The following is a 17,334-nucleotide window of genomic DNA, read 5'->3' as shown; positions in this document are numbered from 1 at the left end:
CATTGTTGCTATTTCTTTCTAGGTCTTTTACAAGTAAATAGATATTTTTATATAATTGCATATACAATAACATGCAATGTATACATGTTTTTAAATAAATATTATAAGCATTTTTATATAACATATACTTTTTAGTGTATATAAATGGAAACTCATAGAAGTGAGATAGAGACATGATTTTTGAAATTTATCACTGAATTGTTTGACAGAAAAATTTTAAAGCATATGATTAAACTACAATTAGATCTACAATAAGATTTACAATTATTAAAGGTTGCTTTGCTCCAGATAGAGTATTTTATCTTATTCAAAAGAGAAAATGCTTGTCTGCTCAGTGTATGAAACATTGAGCTAGGTGTTGTAGTGTTTACGAGATTGACAAAGAATTTCGGGAAAAGAGATAGACTGTAGAAAACATTGAAAAATGTTGCATAAGTAAAAAAAATAATTCAGTGGTTTTTAGTATACTCACAGAGTTGTACAACCATCATCACAATTTTGGGACATTTTCAACACCCTGGGAATGAACTGTGTACTCTTGAGTAGTCACTTTCATTTCTACCTCCCTCTGTCAGCCACTGGCTACCTTGAATCTCCTTAATGTATCTATGGATTTGCCTATTCTGGATATTTCATGTAAATGGAATCATACTGTATGTGGTCTTTTGTGCCTGGCTTCTTTCACTTGGCATAAAGTTTTCAAGATTCATCCATGTCACAGCATGCATCAGGACTTCATTCCTTTTCATTGTTGAGTAATATTCCATTGTATGGATATACCATCCTTCATTTATCCATTCATCTGTTGATGAACATTTGGGTTGTTGGCACTTTGGACTATTATGAATAATCGTGCTAAAAACATTCTCCTACAAGTTTTTATGTAGGATATATGTTTTCAATTCACCTGGGTATGTACTAGGAATAGGTACATAGCCATTCCTGGTTCAGATGATAACCTTTTGAGGAGCCAACAGACTATTTCTGAAGTGGCTGCACCATTCTGTCTTCCCACCAGAAATATATGAAGGTTCCAATTTCTCAATATCTTTGCCAATATTTATTATGTCTTTTTGATTAGAGTCATGCTGGTGGGTGTAAAATGGTGTCTTATTGTGGTTGATTTACATGTCTCTTATAGCTAAAAATGTTGAGCACCTTTTCATGTGTTTTTTGGAAGTTTTATGTCTTCTTGGAGAAATGTCCATTCAGCTCCTTTGCCTGTTTTCTAATTGGATTATTTGTCTTTTTGTATTGAGCTGAAAAAAATATTATATAATTTTGTGGGTTCAGGCAGAATATTAGAAAAGAGTTTTCATATGGGATTAATAATCAATGGCAGACTTATATTTTCATGTTTTTTAAAAATCATATAAAATGAAGGAAGAACATCTCGTTGAGGGGAATATATGAGGATGGGGGAAAGGAAGCATATGTAATTTATAAACATTGTTTAAAAGTAGCCCTGTTTTGATTTGGTTTTAGTCATGGTATTTAACTTATTCTGAAATTTCCAATTATAGGAAGTTTTTATGTTTAATCAGAAACATGTATTTCTTTAGGACATTCCTGAAGGCAGAGGTTTTTAAACTGTTTTGGAGAACCTCTCAAAGTTTGGGGATGAAGAGGGTGTCAGGCAGGGACTGTACAGGTGCCCACCAGAGAAGGTCTAATTCTATCTGTTCTATTTGCTTCACCTCAGGGTATGATTTTCTTTGAAAACAGATACCACAGCCAGGGAATACTGAAAACCAGATCTCACTTTTATACTCCAGGCATATTTTTCTTAAATATTTATATAGCCTCCTAAAACTAGGTTTCAACTATCATAAAGAAACAGTAAATGGATATATTTTCCCACAAAAAACAAGTGTTTGTGGGGTATGGAGGATTGTGGAGGAAAAATTCTATTCTTTTTCTTAAGATGTGTGCTATGGGTAAGATGCCTTCTTTGTAAGGCATGGGATTTGAACCCATTTTCCAGCAGTGGAGATATGCTTCTAGAAACTAACTTGGCGAGCAAGACCATTTACATGGTGCCTGGTTTGCAATAGGATTTCAATACATGCTTGTAGAGTGAATGAATGGGGGGACCAAAGAGCTGCCTCCGCTCTTCACTTTGCTCAGAGAGGCACAGGTACTGCCAAAGGGATTCTTTCATTTTAGGATTTGATTCTGTGTGAAATTCAGATATCCCAGACATGATCAGGCTTTGAGATTATACTTTCCATTTATGCCTTAATGATAATGATTGGGCCTTTTATGCCACTAATTATGTGCAGTCCAGTCTTTTTACTGGAATCTCATTCGCAGGCATTTTTCCCCCTCATCCTATGCCTGGAACCATCTTAAAAGGGGCTGAATATCTACCTCATCGCAGTGATGGTGTCTTTAAGTAGGCCCCCCTTGCTAGGGCAAGGGCTCCAATTTTGGGGGGAGCACAGTGAGGAGACATTTTGCCTTTCACCTTATTCCTAGCCCAGGATTAACTTTTTTGGGCTGACAGTGGAAATCTCCATTTCATCTAGAATAGTGGTTCTTAACTGCACTCATTCCTCAGCCTCTCACTCCCAGAACATTGGCAATGTCTACAGACAGTCTTGGTTGTGACTGGGGCCAGGGAGAGGGGCTCCTGGCATCTTGTAGTAGAGGGCAAGGATGCTGGTAAACCTGGTATGGTACCAATGTACAGGACAGCCTCCGACAACAGAGTTGTCTGGCCCAAAAGATCAATTGTGCCAAGGTTGAGAACTTTAGAGCCAATCTCACTTCTTCCCTCAAGGGTGTTGCCCTTTGGCTCCCAAAAGATAGGCTACATTTATTCTTCATGCCTTATTCATGTGTAGGGTTTCAACACCACAGTCTATACTGTGCTCCGCCACCCACACAAAATGAAGGTAGAGTTTCACGTCCTTTTTGTCATATTGAGGCATCTACTCCTTCTCTCCTCTGTATAAATGCTGTGCCAGAACATGTATTTTTCAAGAACCACCAACAGTATAGTTTAAATCACTATATAAAATAAAATTCTCCCAATGACAAACAGAGTCTTTTATTACATTATTATCCAAAAGTCTTCAGCTCACTGGGGCCAAACTGTCTAGAGTTTTGTCTTTTTAAAATGAAAGTCTTTAGTCAACTTTGAAAATCCCAAGAACCCTAAGAGTGGTCTTTCCAGAAATAGAAATATTTGTCCAAATGATGAATCCATGTTCCAACTCCCTGTAACATAAAGAATGTCCTTAATTTTGGATTTGGTTTCCATAAAGTTTCAAAGTCCTCTTTACCAACTCACTTGGACTTTCCCTTTCCATGTTTGTATCAACAAATAAAAACTTTTCCAGGTATGTGATGTAGGATGGGGACAGCAGGTGGTACGTGATGGGCCCAAGGTCATGGCCTTTTCATGGCTGAAGTACATCATGTGGAAAGCTAAGTTACAAGTTCTTGACTTCAGAAATAAGATCCTGTAAGGGTGGTCTTCTACCCACCATGTCACATTCCATTGCAGGGGAAGACAGAAATGATAAACAAGAAATCAAAGGCAGGACCACATTCTAGCCAATTAGAGCTATTGATTTGTTCCTCAGGTCATCTATTTTTAAGATTGTCTCTGCAGCTTGATGTGCTGGGGTTTAATTAGGAATTGCTAATGGCTGAGCATAAATATGTCTATGTAAATAGGTCTTGGATAGGAGATAACAGATGTTTTGACATTTTTCATTGACTATATGTATAACTGCTTATCAAATACATGAAACTAATTTAGAAACCTATCAACCAAGATTTCTTGATTCCAGTAAGGAAGAAATTATAGACTTTCTCTAATGTCATAAGAGTGGACTAGACAATCATGACTATTCCTTTTAGCTATAAAATCTGTGCTTTTGTGATTTATTTTCCCTACTGGTCAAAACAGATGTCCTCAGGAGTTTTAAATTCGGATCGAGGACAACAGCCATTGCTACACCTGCTACTGCCAGCTCTTAGACTGTGATTTGAAAGCAAAATTCAATTTCTGTCTGAATCATTTGTGTGACACAGTTAATTTGAAAGGAAAAAAAAAGAACAGGAATAGATGATCTGATGGATGGGGATTTAGAGGCAGATCTCTTTTTGACTTATCTAAGTTTTACTAATCAGTTTATTTAAGATAGTTACATAAGGAACTTTCTAATACTTAATTATTGACATTTATTGCTTAAACTATGCTTAGAGACAAGGGGCCCTAAACATTTAATCAGAAGAATAAGTTTGATTTCTGGCTCTTATTGGCTGTGTGACTTTTTCAATTAAATTAAGCACTTGGGGTTTCTATTTCATCCTTAAAATATATGGTATTTATCTCTGAGGTGCCTTACTCTTCATTCGATAGGTATTTATTGGGAGCCTTTATATTGTAAACACCATGGAGGACTCAAAGATCAATGAAGGCCCAAGGGACTCGTGTGTATGTATATCGATGTTCGAGGTTATCTCCTCTATGTCCTTGTTGGGCATTTTCTTTCCAAAACCTGGTTTTGCTCAGTGGTCATCAAATTCAGTATACAAGGCCATCCACTGGGTACAGGAAGAAAATATCAGAACTTATATTCTGATGTGCTTTTTGTCCTTTTCGCAGGGTTACTTTTTATTTCAATAGTTTCAATTTACAGACCAGCTTAAAAAATGGTATGAAGAGCTTCCATCTAGCCTTTGCTGGATACATTAATTAATAAATATTTTCCAATTACGCTTTATTCTCTCTCTCTCAATACTACACTATTGGGGTTCTTTCTCTCTCCTTATTGACATGGGGTATCTATCTACCTACTGAACTATCTATCTGTGCAATTATGCCTTAAATAATTCAATGAGTGTTTTCTAAGACAGATATTCTCTCACTTAGCATTGATAGAGTACTATTATCGAATTCACAGTTCATATTCAGATTGCATCAATTTCCCAGTAATATCCTTCACAGCTATTTTTTTCCAGTCCAGATTGCAAATCACATTTGGTTATTATTTCTCTTTTGTTTCTTTAAATATGGAAGAGTTCTTAATATTTTGAAGCATACAGGCTGGCAATTTTGGAGATTCTCCCTCAATCTGAGGTTGTCTAGTGTATGGATTTTTTTTTTTTGAGAGGGCATCTCTCATATTTATTGATCAAATGGTTGTTAACAACAATAAAATTCTGTATAGGGGGGGTCAATGCTCAATGCACAGTCATTAATCCATCTCAAGCCTAGTTCTCTTCAGTCTCCAATCTTCTGAAGCATAACGAACAAGTTCTTAGATGGTGAACGAATTCTTACATAGTGAATAAGTTTTTACATGGTGAACAGTACAAGGGCAGTCATCACAGAAACTTTCGGTTTTGATCACGCATTATGAACTATAAACAATCAGGTCAAATATGAATATTCGTTTGATTTTTATATTTGATTTATATGTGGATCCCACATTTCTCCCTTTATTATTATTTTTATTTTTAATAAACTGCTGAAGTGGTAGGTAGATGCAAAATAAAGGTAGAAAACATAGTTTAGTGTTGTAAGAGAGCAATTGTAGATGATCAGGTGTGTGCCTGTAGACTATGTGCTAATCCGAGCTAGACAAGGGCAATAAAACATCCACGGATGCAGAAGCTTTCTCTCAACACAGGGGGAGGTGAGGTTCTAAGCTTCACCACTGTTGTTCCCCAATTTCTCACCTGATGGCCCCCCTGCGACTGTGCCTGTCTTAGGTTGTTCCTCCCTTGAGGAATCTTACCTGTCTCTGGCTAACCAGTCATCTTTCGGGGCCATACAGGGAAATGTAAAGTTGGTAAGTGAGAGAGAAGCCATATTGTTTGAAAAGGTTAGCTTCTTACTTCTTTGCAGATTTATGCCCTGTGGCTTCTATGCCCAGCACTTGTCTCGAGGTATCTTTACCACCTGGAGAAATTATGATACTCGGTAAATTCGATATGAGGCACGAATTCTATTTAAGGGTTGTAATTAGGAAGGAAGAAGAAAAGCTATAGAGGCAGCATATGGAAGAAAACATGGGAGGATTGATTATTTCTTTGAGATATCTTCTTGTAGAGTACCTTAAGTATGTATAGGTTTTAAACTACTAACTAACTTGCGCACACATATTAACATAATAGGAATACGGTGACATAAACAAAGCAAATCTATAATTACCAGCCATCTCCAGTGAAGCCAAGAAAACCATTTAGGCACCCTAGGCATTTGTGAAAATTAGTCTATGATATGATGGATATTGTCCAACTGTACTTGAACAGTCTGAGAGAAGTCAGACAAAGTAAAGCAACCCATTTCTGGGATCTGTTCACATCCCATATGTTCTTTTAACCGTAGATAGTCTATAGTCGTAAGATTTTGGAGTGCTACAACTTGCACCCCTCCCAACTCCTGATTGAGTTCCAACAGTACAGATCTGGTCAAATTCGTTGTCTCACTGTATGCACATGCCAGCCTAGACATCTCCCTCCTCATTCCAATGGCAAGTCCAGGAAACGGTGGGGTGGACGCAGCCACAACCGCAGCATCGCCCGGATCCCTGTGGAGGCTTTTTGATGCTCATCCCCCGGCACGAGTCCTCCAGAGAGTGCTGATGCCGGAAGCTCCTCCTCATATCGTATCTTAGTTCATTTTCTGGGTAGCCAAGCTAGGCCTTGATCTTCTGCATAGAATAGTGTATGGATTTTTGATAAGAATAACACAGAAAGGATGTTGCGTCCTTCCTGGTGCATGCAATATTTATTATTTCATTACTAGTGATACCAAGTTTGATCACTTCGTTAAAGTGGTCTTCCAGGTTTCTCTGTACTCTTGCTTACAGAGGGGAAAAAAATGTGATATATGTTTATTTTGAGGCAAAGAACAATTTGGTTAGATCTGGTTTAGGATTAACTGACCCACATTTAGAGAAGTGGACCTGTTTTGGGTTGTCATGCTTATTAAATGCACTAAACATGGAATGTGAACCTTATTATGTCTATTTACATAAATGAATTATTTACAAATATTTACTGAGAACTGAATTTGTTTAAGGCGTTAGCACTACAGATTCCCTCCAGTAATACCTGCTTCCTGAATTCTAAGGTCAGAGCAGGACCAGTGTTCTGTTATTTTGTTAATTAGGCCTATAAGATTATATATATATATATATAAAGACTAGAGAAAGACATGGAAAATAGTATCTACAGGAAGGAGTTGGAATTCTTTGATTTAAAAAAAAGCCTAGTAAAGATTTGATAAACTCAGAAACAGAAAACAAAGGAAGATAGTAACTGAATGTGGAAGACAAAGATTAGGTAAGGGATGAACTGTAGTTCTCCTACTCATAGGACAACAGATAGCATCTTAAATTACGAACTGATTTTTTCTAGCATTTTTTTTCTCCTGAACTAGTTGCAAGTTTCACAATTTGTTGTATTGTTAAAATGATCACCTATTTTGACTATCAAAGACTGTATTGAACTTTTTTGGGGGGTATACCTTTAGTATTTTGGATGTGACTACAAGAGGTGCTAGAATAAAATAAAGGTTCTAAAACTTGTGAAGCTGCAAAATAAAAATAAGTAATTGGAGGCAAGCAGTGATGGGTAATATTCTGCTTCCATGAGGCCGTTCCTGGATACTTGAATTCATTTGCATTAAATTTTGTGCTTCTCCCTTGCCTGGTCCCTGAATCTTCAGAAAGGAGCTCATTGCCAAGCTGGATCAGGCAGAAAAGGAGAAGGTGGACGCAGCTCAGCTGGCTCGGGAGTTCGAAGCACTGATGGAGGAGAATCGGACATTGAAGCTGGCCCAGTCACAATGTGTAGAACAACTAGAAAAGCTTCGAATACAGTATCAGAAGCGACAGGGCTCATCCTAACTCTAAGTCATTCAGTGTGAGCCTAACAGTTTGGTAACCACCATGTGCTGGCCAAAAGATTCCCAAAGGGGGAGTGAGTAAAATCTATTGTCTCCTTCTTACCCACATGGCAAACGTCTATAATTAGTTTAATGCTTGCCAGATCTAGTTTGAGAGAAGGGATATTTTATTTTACATAAGGTAATTAAAGCAAACCAGTCACTGCTATATGTTTTCAGAGATCATAAAAAAATTGCAAAGATTTTTTTTCTTATTTAGAAAAATATGATTTATACTGTACATCAGGGCAGAAAATAATAAAAATAAAATATTGACTGACTCCGCTAAGGATCATGAAGAGAATTAAGCCATGAAACAAACCCATAGGGTGTTCACTGCAGTTTGACATCTGTGTATTTCTAAATTTCATGTTTTTAATATTTCAACTGTGCTCAAATCTGAACTATCAGAAACTTCTCTGCATGTATTTATGTTCACCAGAGTCAGATTTAATTCATCAATGACTGATTGGACTAAGAAGAAATGGTCGCATATCATAAAAGCTTTCTCATGAAAATATTAGCAGAAAGCATGTTTTGTGCCAAAAACACATTTGCCAGTGTGAACTTGCTGTGGTAATAAAAAGCTGATAAGGCTGCATTTTCTTCTTGCCCATCCCTTACTTCCCTGTCCACATCTCTGCCTCTGCTTGTGTGTGTTCTGGGGGCACGGGGGAAATGGAAAAGTACTGTTTGGACATTACTTTGGTGAGTTCCCATGAAAACAGCAGTTAAATTATAACTATGACTTTGTTTCGGATTAAAGGAGATGTTTTGGGTCACTACAAACTAATAGGAACATCTAAGTAAATTCAGGATTAAAAAGATTTTTCCCTTGTTCTTCCTATTGCTGTATTTTCCCAAATTGATCTCTTCATTTTATGTCCATTTCTATTCATGTAACTTCTTTTTCATTAAACATGGATCAAAATTGTCAGTCTGTATTTTTTCATTTTCTTAACCTCCCTTATGCTAAAAGTTGGGATTGGCTAACGCTAGTCAAAATTTGTTGTTAGTTGTATTTATATGTCAAAAGAGCAGTGCAGTCTTTCTTCTTGGAAGGACTGCTGTCTCACATAAACAACTCAGAGCTCTCATACTGAGTAGGCCTGAGTGTCTTAAGATATTTGCCCAGAAAACATGAAAGAGAATAGTTGATTAAAACAATAAAGTGGCCTGGGATAGACTAGTTATTATCAACCGGGGGTGATTTCACCTCCAGGGGACATTTGGAGAAGCCTAGAGACATTTTTGTTGTCATGACAAGGCTGAGGGTTTGCCCCTGGCATCTAGAAAGAGGCCTCTGGTGCTGCTAGACATGCTGCCAGGCACAGGACAGCAGCCCCGCCCCCAGCAAAGAATTGTCTGGCCTGCTGTGCTCATGGCGCCAAGGCCAACACCTGGGCTGGACTAGTCACTGGGCAGTTGGGAAAATGCCAAGGGGAGGCATGTGGTAGGTCCCTGGGTTTCTCACTGCATGGTGTGGAGTCCTGAGGCCTCCTGACGCTCAATTTTTTCATTTGCAAATGAAGCTTTTAGATGAATCTCAAAGTTTTAAATGTTATATCAGCACCTTTACCTTTAAACTGCTTTAATGTTTGACCAAAGGCTAAACCTGAAGTCCCTATTATTCTGGCAGAATTTCTTTTTTAGTAACTCCAAGGCTCATAAGTATACTAATATCAAGGAGGGATTATTCACTAAATTTACATAAATCCAGGGTTAATGAAATGGGAGGCTGAAGGATAAGTTACCAACCTTTAAATACAAGGGTTAGTTTTCGGTCAACACCCACTTGAAGAGGGTCACATACATTTATAGAGTTCAAGCATTCATAGCCCCTTATAGAAAATAGGGGGTGGGAAATATAGTTCCAAAATGTCTGCTCTACCAAAATGAACGTAATTTAACAAGATAAAGATGTTTGAACACCACTTATATTAAGGAGACACTGAGTAAATATTTTCATGTCTGTGTTAGACTCAGCCTAAAATTTTACTATGTTTCCAAAAGACATCTTTTCATGACTCTTAAGAAAGCATTTCTCTAGGTATGTGTGTTTTAAGAAGACTTTAATTCCTTAAAAATTTGAAAACATCTACTTTGCAGTACTGTTAGAGAAATCTAAAGGGAACATTTCTTATAGTATCAGTTTTATGTTTTCATTAATTTGACAAGTTTCCCCCAATCTTATTTACCACTGCATATTATCTATAGAATACAGAATCACTTAAGACTTCTTTATCTTCAAATGTACTGTATTTACAATATTCTTCCTATAAGTATTAAGCTGGAAGTGCTTGCTTTAGAGCTCAAATGAAAAGAAAATGTAACCCACGTTATATTCTGCAACTGCTCTACTAAGGAATTAGCTATTTCTGGGCCACTTAGTTTATGTAGGCATGAAAAGAATGTAGTTATATGGGACTAGAAGTAAAACCTCTAATCATTGGTATTGGCAGAGCATGTTGCTCTATCTCATTCTGGTACCCGGCATTGGATATATCATTAACTTAGGACAAATAAGGAACTAAAGTGAGCTGGAATTCAAATTCAATTCAGCAAAAGTTTATTACACACTTACTGAATGTGGGGTAGAATAACAACAATAGAGGATACAAAAATGAACAACATAATCCCAGCCTTCAGTATGCTTCCAATTTAGTAAAAGAAATGGCAGGTGCATTCTAGTTCCTGAAAGACAAGAATAAACTTATGTGCAAAAAGATAAACTTTATAATAGGGGTTCAAAGAAGGGAAGAATGGCCCGAGCAGAGACACAGTTGGGGGGAAGCACAGCATGAGGATCACCCATTTCAGGGCAAACAGTCCTGTGGAGCACACGCAGTGGGTGGTGACGAGTTACGCTGGGCAGTTCCACTGGGCCCTGGCGGAAGGGGGAGTCTGGACAAAAGAAACATTTTGAAAAGAAGAGTGAATGGTCAGGCCTCGCCTCAAAGACAATTAATATGGCTGCAGTGAGTGGGGTGGATGACACCATGTCATGAGGAACTGTTAGAAGAAGACCAGCAGCAAGGAGTGGGCAAGGGGAGAGAGGGTAGCAGTTGAGATAGAGCAGTGGACTAGGAGGGATGGCAGGGAAGGGGTGGGGAGCCACGTGGCTGAGGGTGGACTGCACGCGGGAGTGAGGCAAGGAAGGTGAAGAGAGCCGAGGCGCATGGAGCCCCTTCCGGGCCAGCCGCTGCCGGCTGCTTTAGGTAGGCTGCGTCGGTTAGTTCTTAGAATAGCCCAAGAGGTAGCTCTCAGTATCTGTACCCTCCGAACCCAGAAACTGATGTCCCGTGATTTATACGAAACGCTGGGATGCAGATACAAGACGTCCCTCCCTCCCTCCTTCCTCTCTCCCTCCCTACATCCTTCCTCCCTCCCTCCTCCCTCCCTTCCATTCTCCCTCCCTCCCTCCCTCCTTCCTTCCTTCCTTCCTTCCTCCCTCCTTCCTCTCTCCCTCCCTACATCCTTCCTCCCTCCCTCCTCCCTCCCTTCCATTCTCCCTCCCTCCTTCCTTCCTTCCTTCCTTCCTTCCTTCCTTCCTTCCTTCCTTCCTTCCTTCCTTCCTTCCTTCCTTCCTTCCTTCCTTCCTTCCTTCCTCCCTCCTTCCTCTCTCCCTCCCTACATCCTTCCTCCCTCCCTCCTCCCTCCCTTCCATTCTCCCTCCCTCCCTCCTTCCTTCCTTCCTTCCTTCCTTCCTCCCTCCTTCCCTTCCTCCCTCCCTCCTTCCTTCCTCCCTTCCTTCCTTCCTTCCCTCCCTCCCTCCCTCCTTTCTTCCCTACTATCTTTTCTTTCAATAACTCTTTGTTAAGTGCTTGTACATTGCCAGGCATTTGGGGAGGGGCCAGGGACACCACAGTGAATGACAGAAGCATGGGTCCTGTTCTCCAGGAACTCTTTGTCTAGTAAAGGAGGTCGTTATTTACCTAACTACCCACCTGCGGGTGGACTTAAAATAAATCCAAAAATCTCCTCAAAGGCTAAAGGCTGATTCCATTCCCCTTTATTGTTGCTTGGTCTTAAAGGCTTGTTTCTACAAACCAGAATAAAGCAGAAGTGGCCATATGTGACATCTAGGTCAAAAAGGACAGTAGCTTCCTCTTCATTTGGTTTCTCCTGGGTCATGGGCCCTGGGGTGAGCCAGCTTCGATGTTCTGAAAAAACTCAAGCTGTCTTATGGAGAGGCCCACTTGGTAAGGAACTGAGGCTGCACGAGTAAACTTGGAAGCAGGTCCTCCACCCCAGGTGACATTCCAAATGCCCACAGCCTGGCTGATGTCTTGAGTGCAACCTCACGAGACACTCTGAGCCAGAACCACCCACCCAAGCACCAACTCATTTCTGATTCTCAGGAGCATTGAGGTAATAAGTGTGGTTTTAAGCCATTAAATTCTGGGGTGATTTATTATGCAGCATAGATAACAAGTGCACCAAATAAATGAGGGGAGTGCCAAACAGAAAAGGAAAATAGTTTATGAATGCACATGAGAAAGAAACTCTGAGATGAAGAGGCTGGGATGGTCTCCTTAAAGTGATAAGGACTCAAAGTGGCAGAGAAGACAGTTGGAGGGGGTCTGGACAGAATGAAAACATGTGCAAAGGCCCTGTGGCAAGTTCAAAGACTTGAGGGGAGGCCAGTGGGGCTGAGCAAGAAGAGGTAGGGAGAGGGTGGCACAAGATGAGATTGTAGAAGAGAGGAATTTGGAGAGCACATAAACAATTTTAGCCTTAATGCTAAAAGCACTTTAAGCACAGGAGTAATATGTTAACTTGTTATCTTCTAGGGTCACATGTTTAAGAGTTTCTTTTTTTAAGTTACATCATTTTAAGGTGCTTCGAGTGCTATATAGGGTTATTTATACTATACATATTTAGCTAGCTAGCTAGCTAGATGATAGGGTTACTGATATAAAGTTGTTATATGCATTTTACTTGAAAAGTCATTTTAATGAGTATTTTTCCCCTTAGAGAATAAGTAAACCCTTAGTAGTATCATGGAATCTGGCAGAATAAAAGACAGTCTACCTTCACGGTGACCATTAAGATATGTAATTGGGATATAGTACTAATCCTGCTTTTTTTAATGAAGATTTCTATGATCCACGTGTTATTAATGTTTATCTCATGTTTCAAAGTTGCAAAACCCAGAACTGGTAAGAGAATATTCTTAAGTGGTTAGAACTTTTAAGGCAATATTTTTCACCTGTCTTTGTGATTTTTACAGAATCATAGTAATCAGATACAGGAGTGTAGATGCATCACACATGAACACAGAAAGTGAAATGTACATAGGCAGAGATGTAATAGTCCATGAAGCTGATAGCATTATCCTTTAGATGCTTTGAATACCTTCCGGTTCTAACATTCTAAGTTTTAATTAGCTGGGAGTCTATGATTTTTCATGGTTACCAGCAAATGCTCCCTGAAAGAAAAATGTCTTATGTTCAAGAGAGTTTATGTTATAGCGTTGAAATCATATCCATTTCAGTCTGCTGTCTGAACCTTTGAAAATGTCGCTATTCAGTCCTGGTAGGTGCCCATTTCCCAGGTGGCTCTGGGGCAGGTAGACAACAGGAGCAGCTTTTAGGAGTGTGATTATCGCGGCTGTGATAATGACCCTGAGGCCATGGCCTGAGTCACGCAAGCTGGAAAACAGTTTCTCTCTACAGAGTTTGTTTTTTAAAAACTTTTAATTGGCCGCTTTTGGAGTAAAGAGTTTAGGGCAAAAATTCTGAGCAGAAGGGCTGAGCCAGTGTAAACAAAGGAGGAACCAAATGTTTTGACGGCCAAAGGAAGGAGGAGTTGCATCTGCCACCTGCCCTGCTCAACCTGTGCTGTCTGTCATCAGGCAGGTCAGGGCGGTGGCTATTCTTTCAGGTCTGATAATTGAAAGGATTTATTAAAGAGATATTAAGAAGGAATTGAGAAAGAGATGGTAAAACAAGGTACAATTATGTCTGAGACAGCTTTGCCCCCAGCTTCTTAGTTGCCTGCACCCTTCTCAAAAACGGAGTAAATGCTGAGCATGCTGGCCTCCCCCATCATTCCTGTAAATAAGGGTATGATTCACAAGCCCTGCAGTCTCCAGGATGCCCTAGATACTATGGTGATTTATTTAAAAACAGCTAGAAAGAAAAGCAAGAAATTCCGTCATGGTTAAGTGAGTGGTTTCTTTTCTTTTGAGATTTTTGTTTCTGTTCTTTACATTTAACCTGTTATTGTGTTGAGCCCTAAGTGTTCTGAAAACATCTGGTTTGCCAGCCAAATCTTAGGGCTTTATGTTTTCTGGGAACTGACATGGTGAACCCAGTGGTGAGATCTCAGATCCAGGGCAAGAGGCAAGACTCAAGACTTAGCGTGGAGTGTTTGCGGTCTGCAAGCAAATCTTCATTACGTTGTCCGTTTTTCTTTTCTATAAAGCAGAGAGAGGTGAGCGTTAATGGCACTTGAATGCATTAACCCCCTACCCCCAAACTGTTACACAACCATTGCAATATTATAAATACTGCTGAGCTTTGAACATGGGTTTGAACTGTGTGGGTCCACTTACATGTGGATTTTTTTCAATAAATATATTAGAAAATACTTGGAGATTTATGACAATTTGAAAAAAATTTTTCTTTTCTCTAGCTTACTTTTTTGTAAGAATACAGTGTGTAATACAGATAACATACACAATATGTGTTAATTAACTGTTTATGTTATCTGTGTAAGGCTTTCAGTCAACAGTAGGCTATTAGTAGTTAAGCTTTTGGGGAGTTAAAAGTTATACATGGACTTTTGTCTGCCCGAGTATCAGTGCTTCTAACCCCGGCATTATTCAATGGTCAACTGTACAGGTATTTGGGGTGCTAATAATGATAATAGTGGTAGGATTAACAAGAGCTTCTGTGAAGCCTATTGGATGGCATTCATTCATCTTTAACTAGCTGATCCAGAAATGGGAAACAAGAAGCCTCTTCTTGTTGGTGCTGACTCCCCAGAGCAAGACTTTCTGCAAAACTAGGTTTGAGTTTGAGATTTAGGTCTAAGGGGCAGGCAGGGAAATTTCGTTTCCTCTAAATCTCAGTCTTACCCTATACAAATCAGAGGTCTGGCAGGAAGCAGGAGCACCCTCAAAGAGGCCGAGAAAAGGCAACTTAATGGAAGGACTGTCAAGGAGGATGGGGGCAGAGCTGAAGGAAATCAGGGGGGTTGGTGAAGTCCCTGGTACGCGCAGCCTTAACGAAGTCTTCCCAGAGCCTTCGAGGGTGAAGGAGGGAGGAAGCTACACCGGGACCTGGCAGGAAATGTGTGTAGGAGAGCCGTCCCCCAACCGGGCTCCCCAAGAACTTGTCCTCTGCTGCAGGGAGGGAGGCCATAGCCTACCCAGGGCTTGGCAGGGAGGGGCCGGGAGGTGGATTATCTCCGCCTTTCTCTCCTGCCCTGTCACCTTCTGCTGGCGACTCCCACTGGCCAAACCCAACCAGAAGCCAGGGAACAAGGGAGCCTAGTAGTTGTTTAGGTCCAAAGAGCCAGTTTCTTGGGCACAGAGCAGGGTGGAAAAAGAGAAGAGTGGATGGCAGGCACACCTGAGAGTCCAGCACAGGCCACCGTCAGGCTGAAGCGATGACAGGCCTCAGACGCTGGTGAAGGAGGCAGGGTGGCCCAGTTTGTGACTTTAACCCTATAGGGCCTTCCTACTCGTAAAGCCCCATTAAATGTCTGGAAATAGGAACAAGGAAGATCAGCAGCTCCTTTTCCCTGGGGATGGATCAAGGGTAGGTAGCCAGACAAAATAACAGATGCCCAGTTAAAATTGAATTTCAGAAATCTGATAAACTAGGAGTAATTTTTTTCTTTTGTATAAGTTTGTCTTAAACATTGCATGGTATATATTTACACTAAAAAAAAGTTTGCTGTTTATCTGAAGTTCAGTTTTAACTGGGCATCTTATATTTTTATTGGAAAAATCTGGCAAGCTTTGTTGGGGAGGGTGGTGTGGAGAAGGCTCTGCAGGTGTAGCCATGCAATCCTGCCCCCTTCCAGCCCTTCCGTCCTTCACTGCCATTTGCTCAGTGAGAAGAAAGTGCCCTGGAACAATCCTAAAACCATGCTCTGGGGACACCATTGTTTGAAATGTTAAGTATTTCTTCAAAAACAAGGAAAAGAAAACACCGTTTCATGGTTAAATAAGTTAGAGAAACACTGGGCTAACAAGTAGTTAAAAGAGGTCCTGCGGCTTTCAAATTTCTCCTGGCATTTAATGCTAACATGCATTGTGACACCAATAATAGTGTTTCCTTGCTTTATTTAAAACCCCACCTCCCAAACAAGTAATGGGCCCAAGATCCTTTGGTCCCACAGTGACCACAGGTTTCCATTGCAAGGCAGTTTAAATTTAGCAAAGTTATTTTTGTAAATGTCATGTTAAAACAGAATTTTACCATTATCTCACAGTCTTGCTGGAAGGCTTAATTTGCACTTATAATGAGGCTTTAAAGCTCCCCATAAATGTTTGCAAAGCAAGAGCATTCTATTTAATAAGAGATTGTCTGCTGATACTGCATGGTTTTGCCTAGCTTAATACGAAGAACCAATTAAAACCAAATTATCATCTACGCTGGGACAATCCTAGGTTTGCAGAGAGAAAAATAAGGATAAAACATCAGCCTTTCTCTGCCTCACAGATTTTCTTTGGAAAGAAGTGAAGAAATGTTGTGGAAGGCTGCACAAAACATTACTGTGCCCTGTGAAGTTTTATTATTACCCTCACCGTGGAGATGGTCTTATGCTTTGCACTTTTTCGAGTCATAGGTATTTTAGCTAATTTGTTGCTCAATCCATAATTCTATCCTATAGTGTGAAGTGGAAGGAAGAAGGGAGAGGATTAGATCAGTTAGGATTAGAATCAGCTGAGAAGGGCAGTCCCTCCCCACCATCCTGCTCTCCAACCACCACGGTCAAATAACAGCGGCTTAAACAAGGGAGAAGTTTCTTTCTTCTCTGATTGAAAGACTGGGGGCTGATATGGAAGTTGTGCACCTTAAAATCTTCAGGGCCTCAAATTTCTCTGCCTTCACTGAGGTATGCCCCTCATTGTATGAGTCCACCATGAGTTCCAAGGTGGCCGCAGCTGGAGGAGGAGGGGACAAAGGGGAGGAGGGGCCAAGGGCTAGGCTAGCTGTCCGGAAAGCAGCCACAACCTGTTACATCCCTCGGATGGTTAGTGTGTCGGCTTGGCTGGGTCTTGGGGTGCCCAGATATTTGAACAAACAATATTCTGGGTGTGTCTGTGAGGGTGCTTTTGCATGAGATTTATGTTTAAATTGATAGGCTGAGTCCAGCAGAAAGCCCTCTCTGTATGTGTGGGCCTCATCTGACCAATTGAAGGCCTGAACAGAATGAAAAAGCTGACTTTTCTCTAAGTCAGA

At 40.2% G+C, this 17,334-nt stretch overlaps 1 protein-coding gene across 3 annotated transcripts in view; it reads left to right on the top strand.

Annotated features, from left to right (window-relative positions):
* Positions 1–17,334, top strand: part of MAP3K7CL (MAP3K7 C-terminal like) — a 142,540-nt gene that overhangs the window by 44,113 nt on the left and 81,093 nt on the right. The window contains exon 6 of one of the 3 annotated variants that reach the window (XM_037013257.2): positions 7,694–8,849. The exons of the other annotated variants lie outside the window; for them this stretch is intronic. Within the exon in view, the coding sequence (XP_036869152.2) occupies positions 7,694–7,874 (181 nt within the window). The 3' untranslated portion in view covers positions 7,875–8,849. Of the gene's footprint in view, positions 1–7,693; positions 8,850–17,334 lie in introns of those variants that run through there. 3 annotated transcript variants of the gene reach the window in all.

The sequence above is a fragment of the Manis javanica genome, chromosome 3, assembly GCF_040802235.1.
Source record: "Manis javanica isolate MJ-LG chromosome 3, MJ_LKY, whole genome shotgun sequence".
NCBI classification, from domain to species: Eukaryota; Metazoa; Chordata; class Mammalia; order Pholidota; family Manidae; genus Manis; species Manis javanica.
This window is presented reverse-complemented; position numbering and strand designations above follow the sequence as displayed.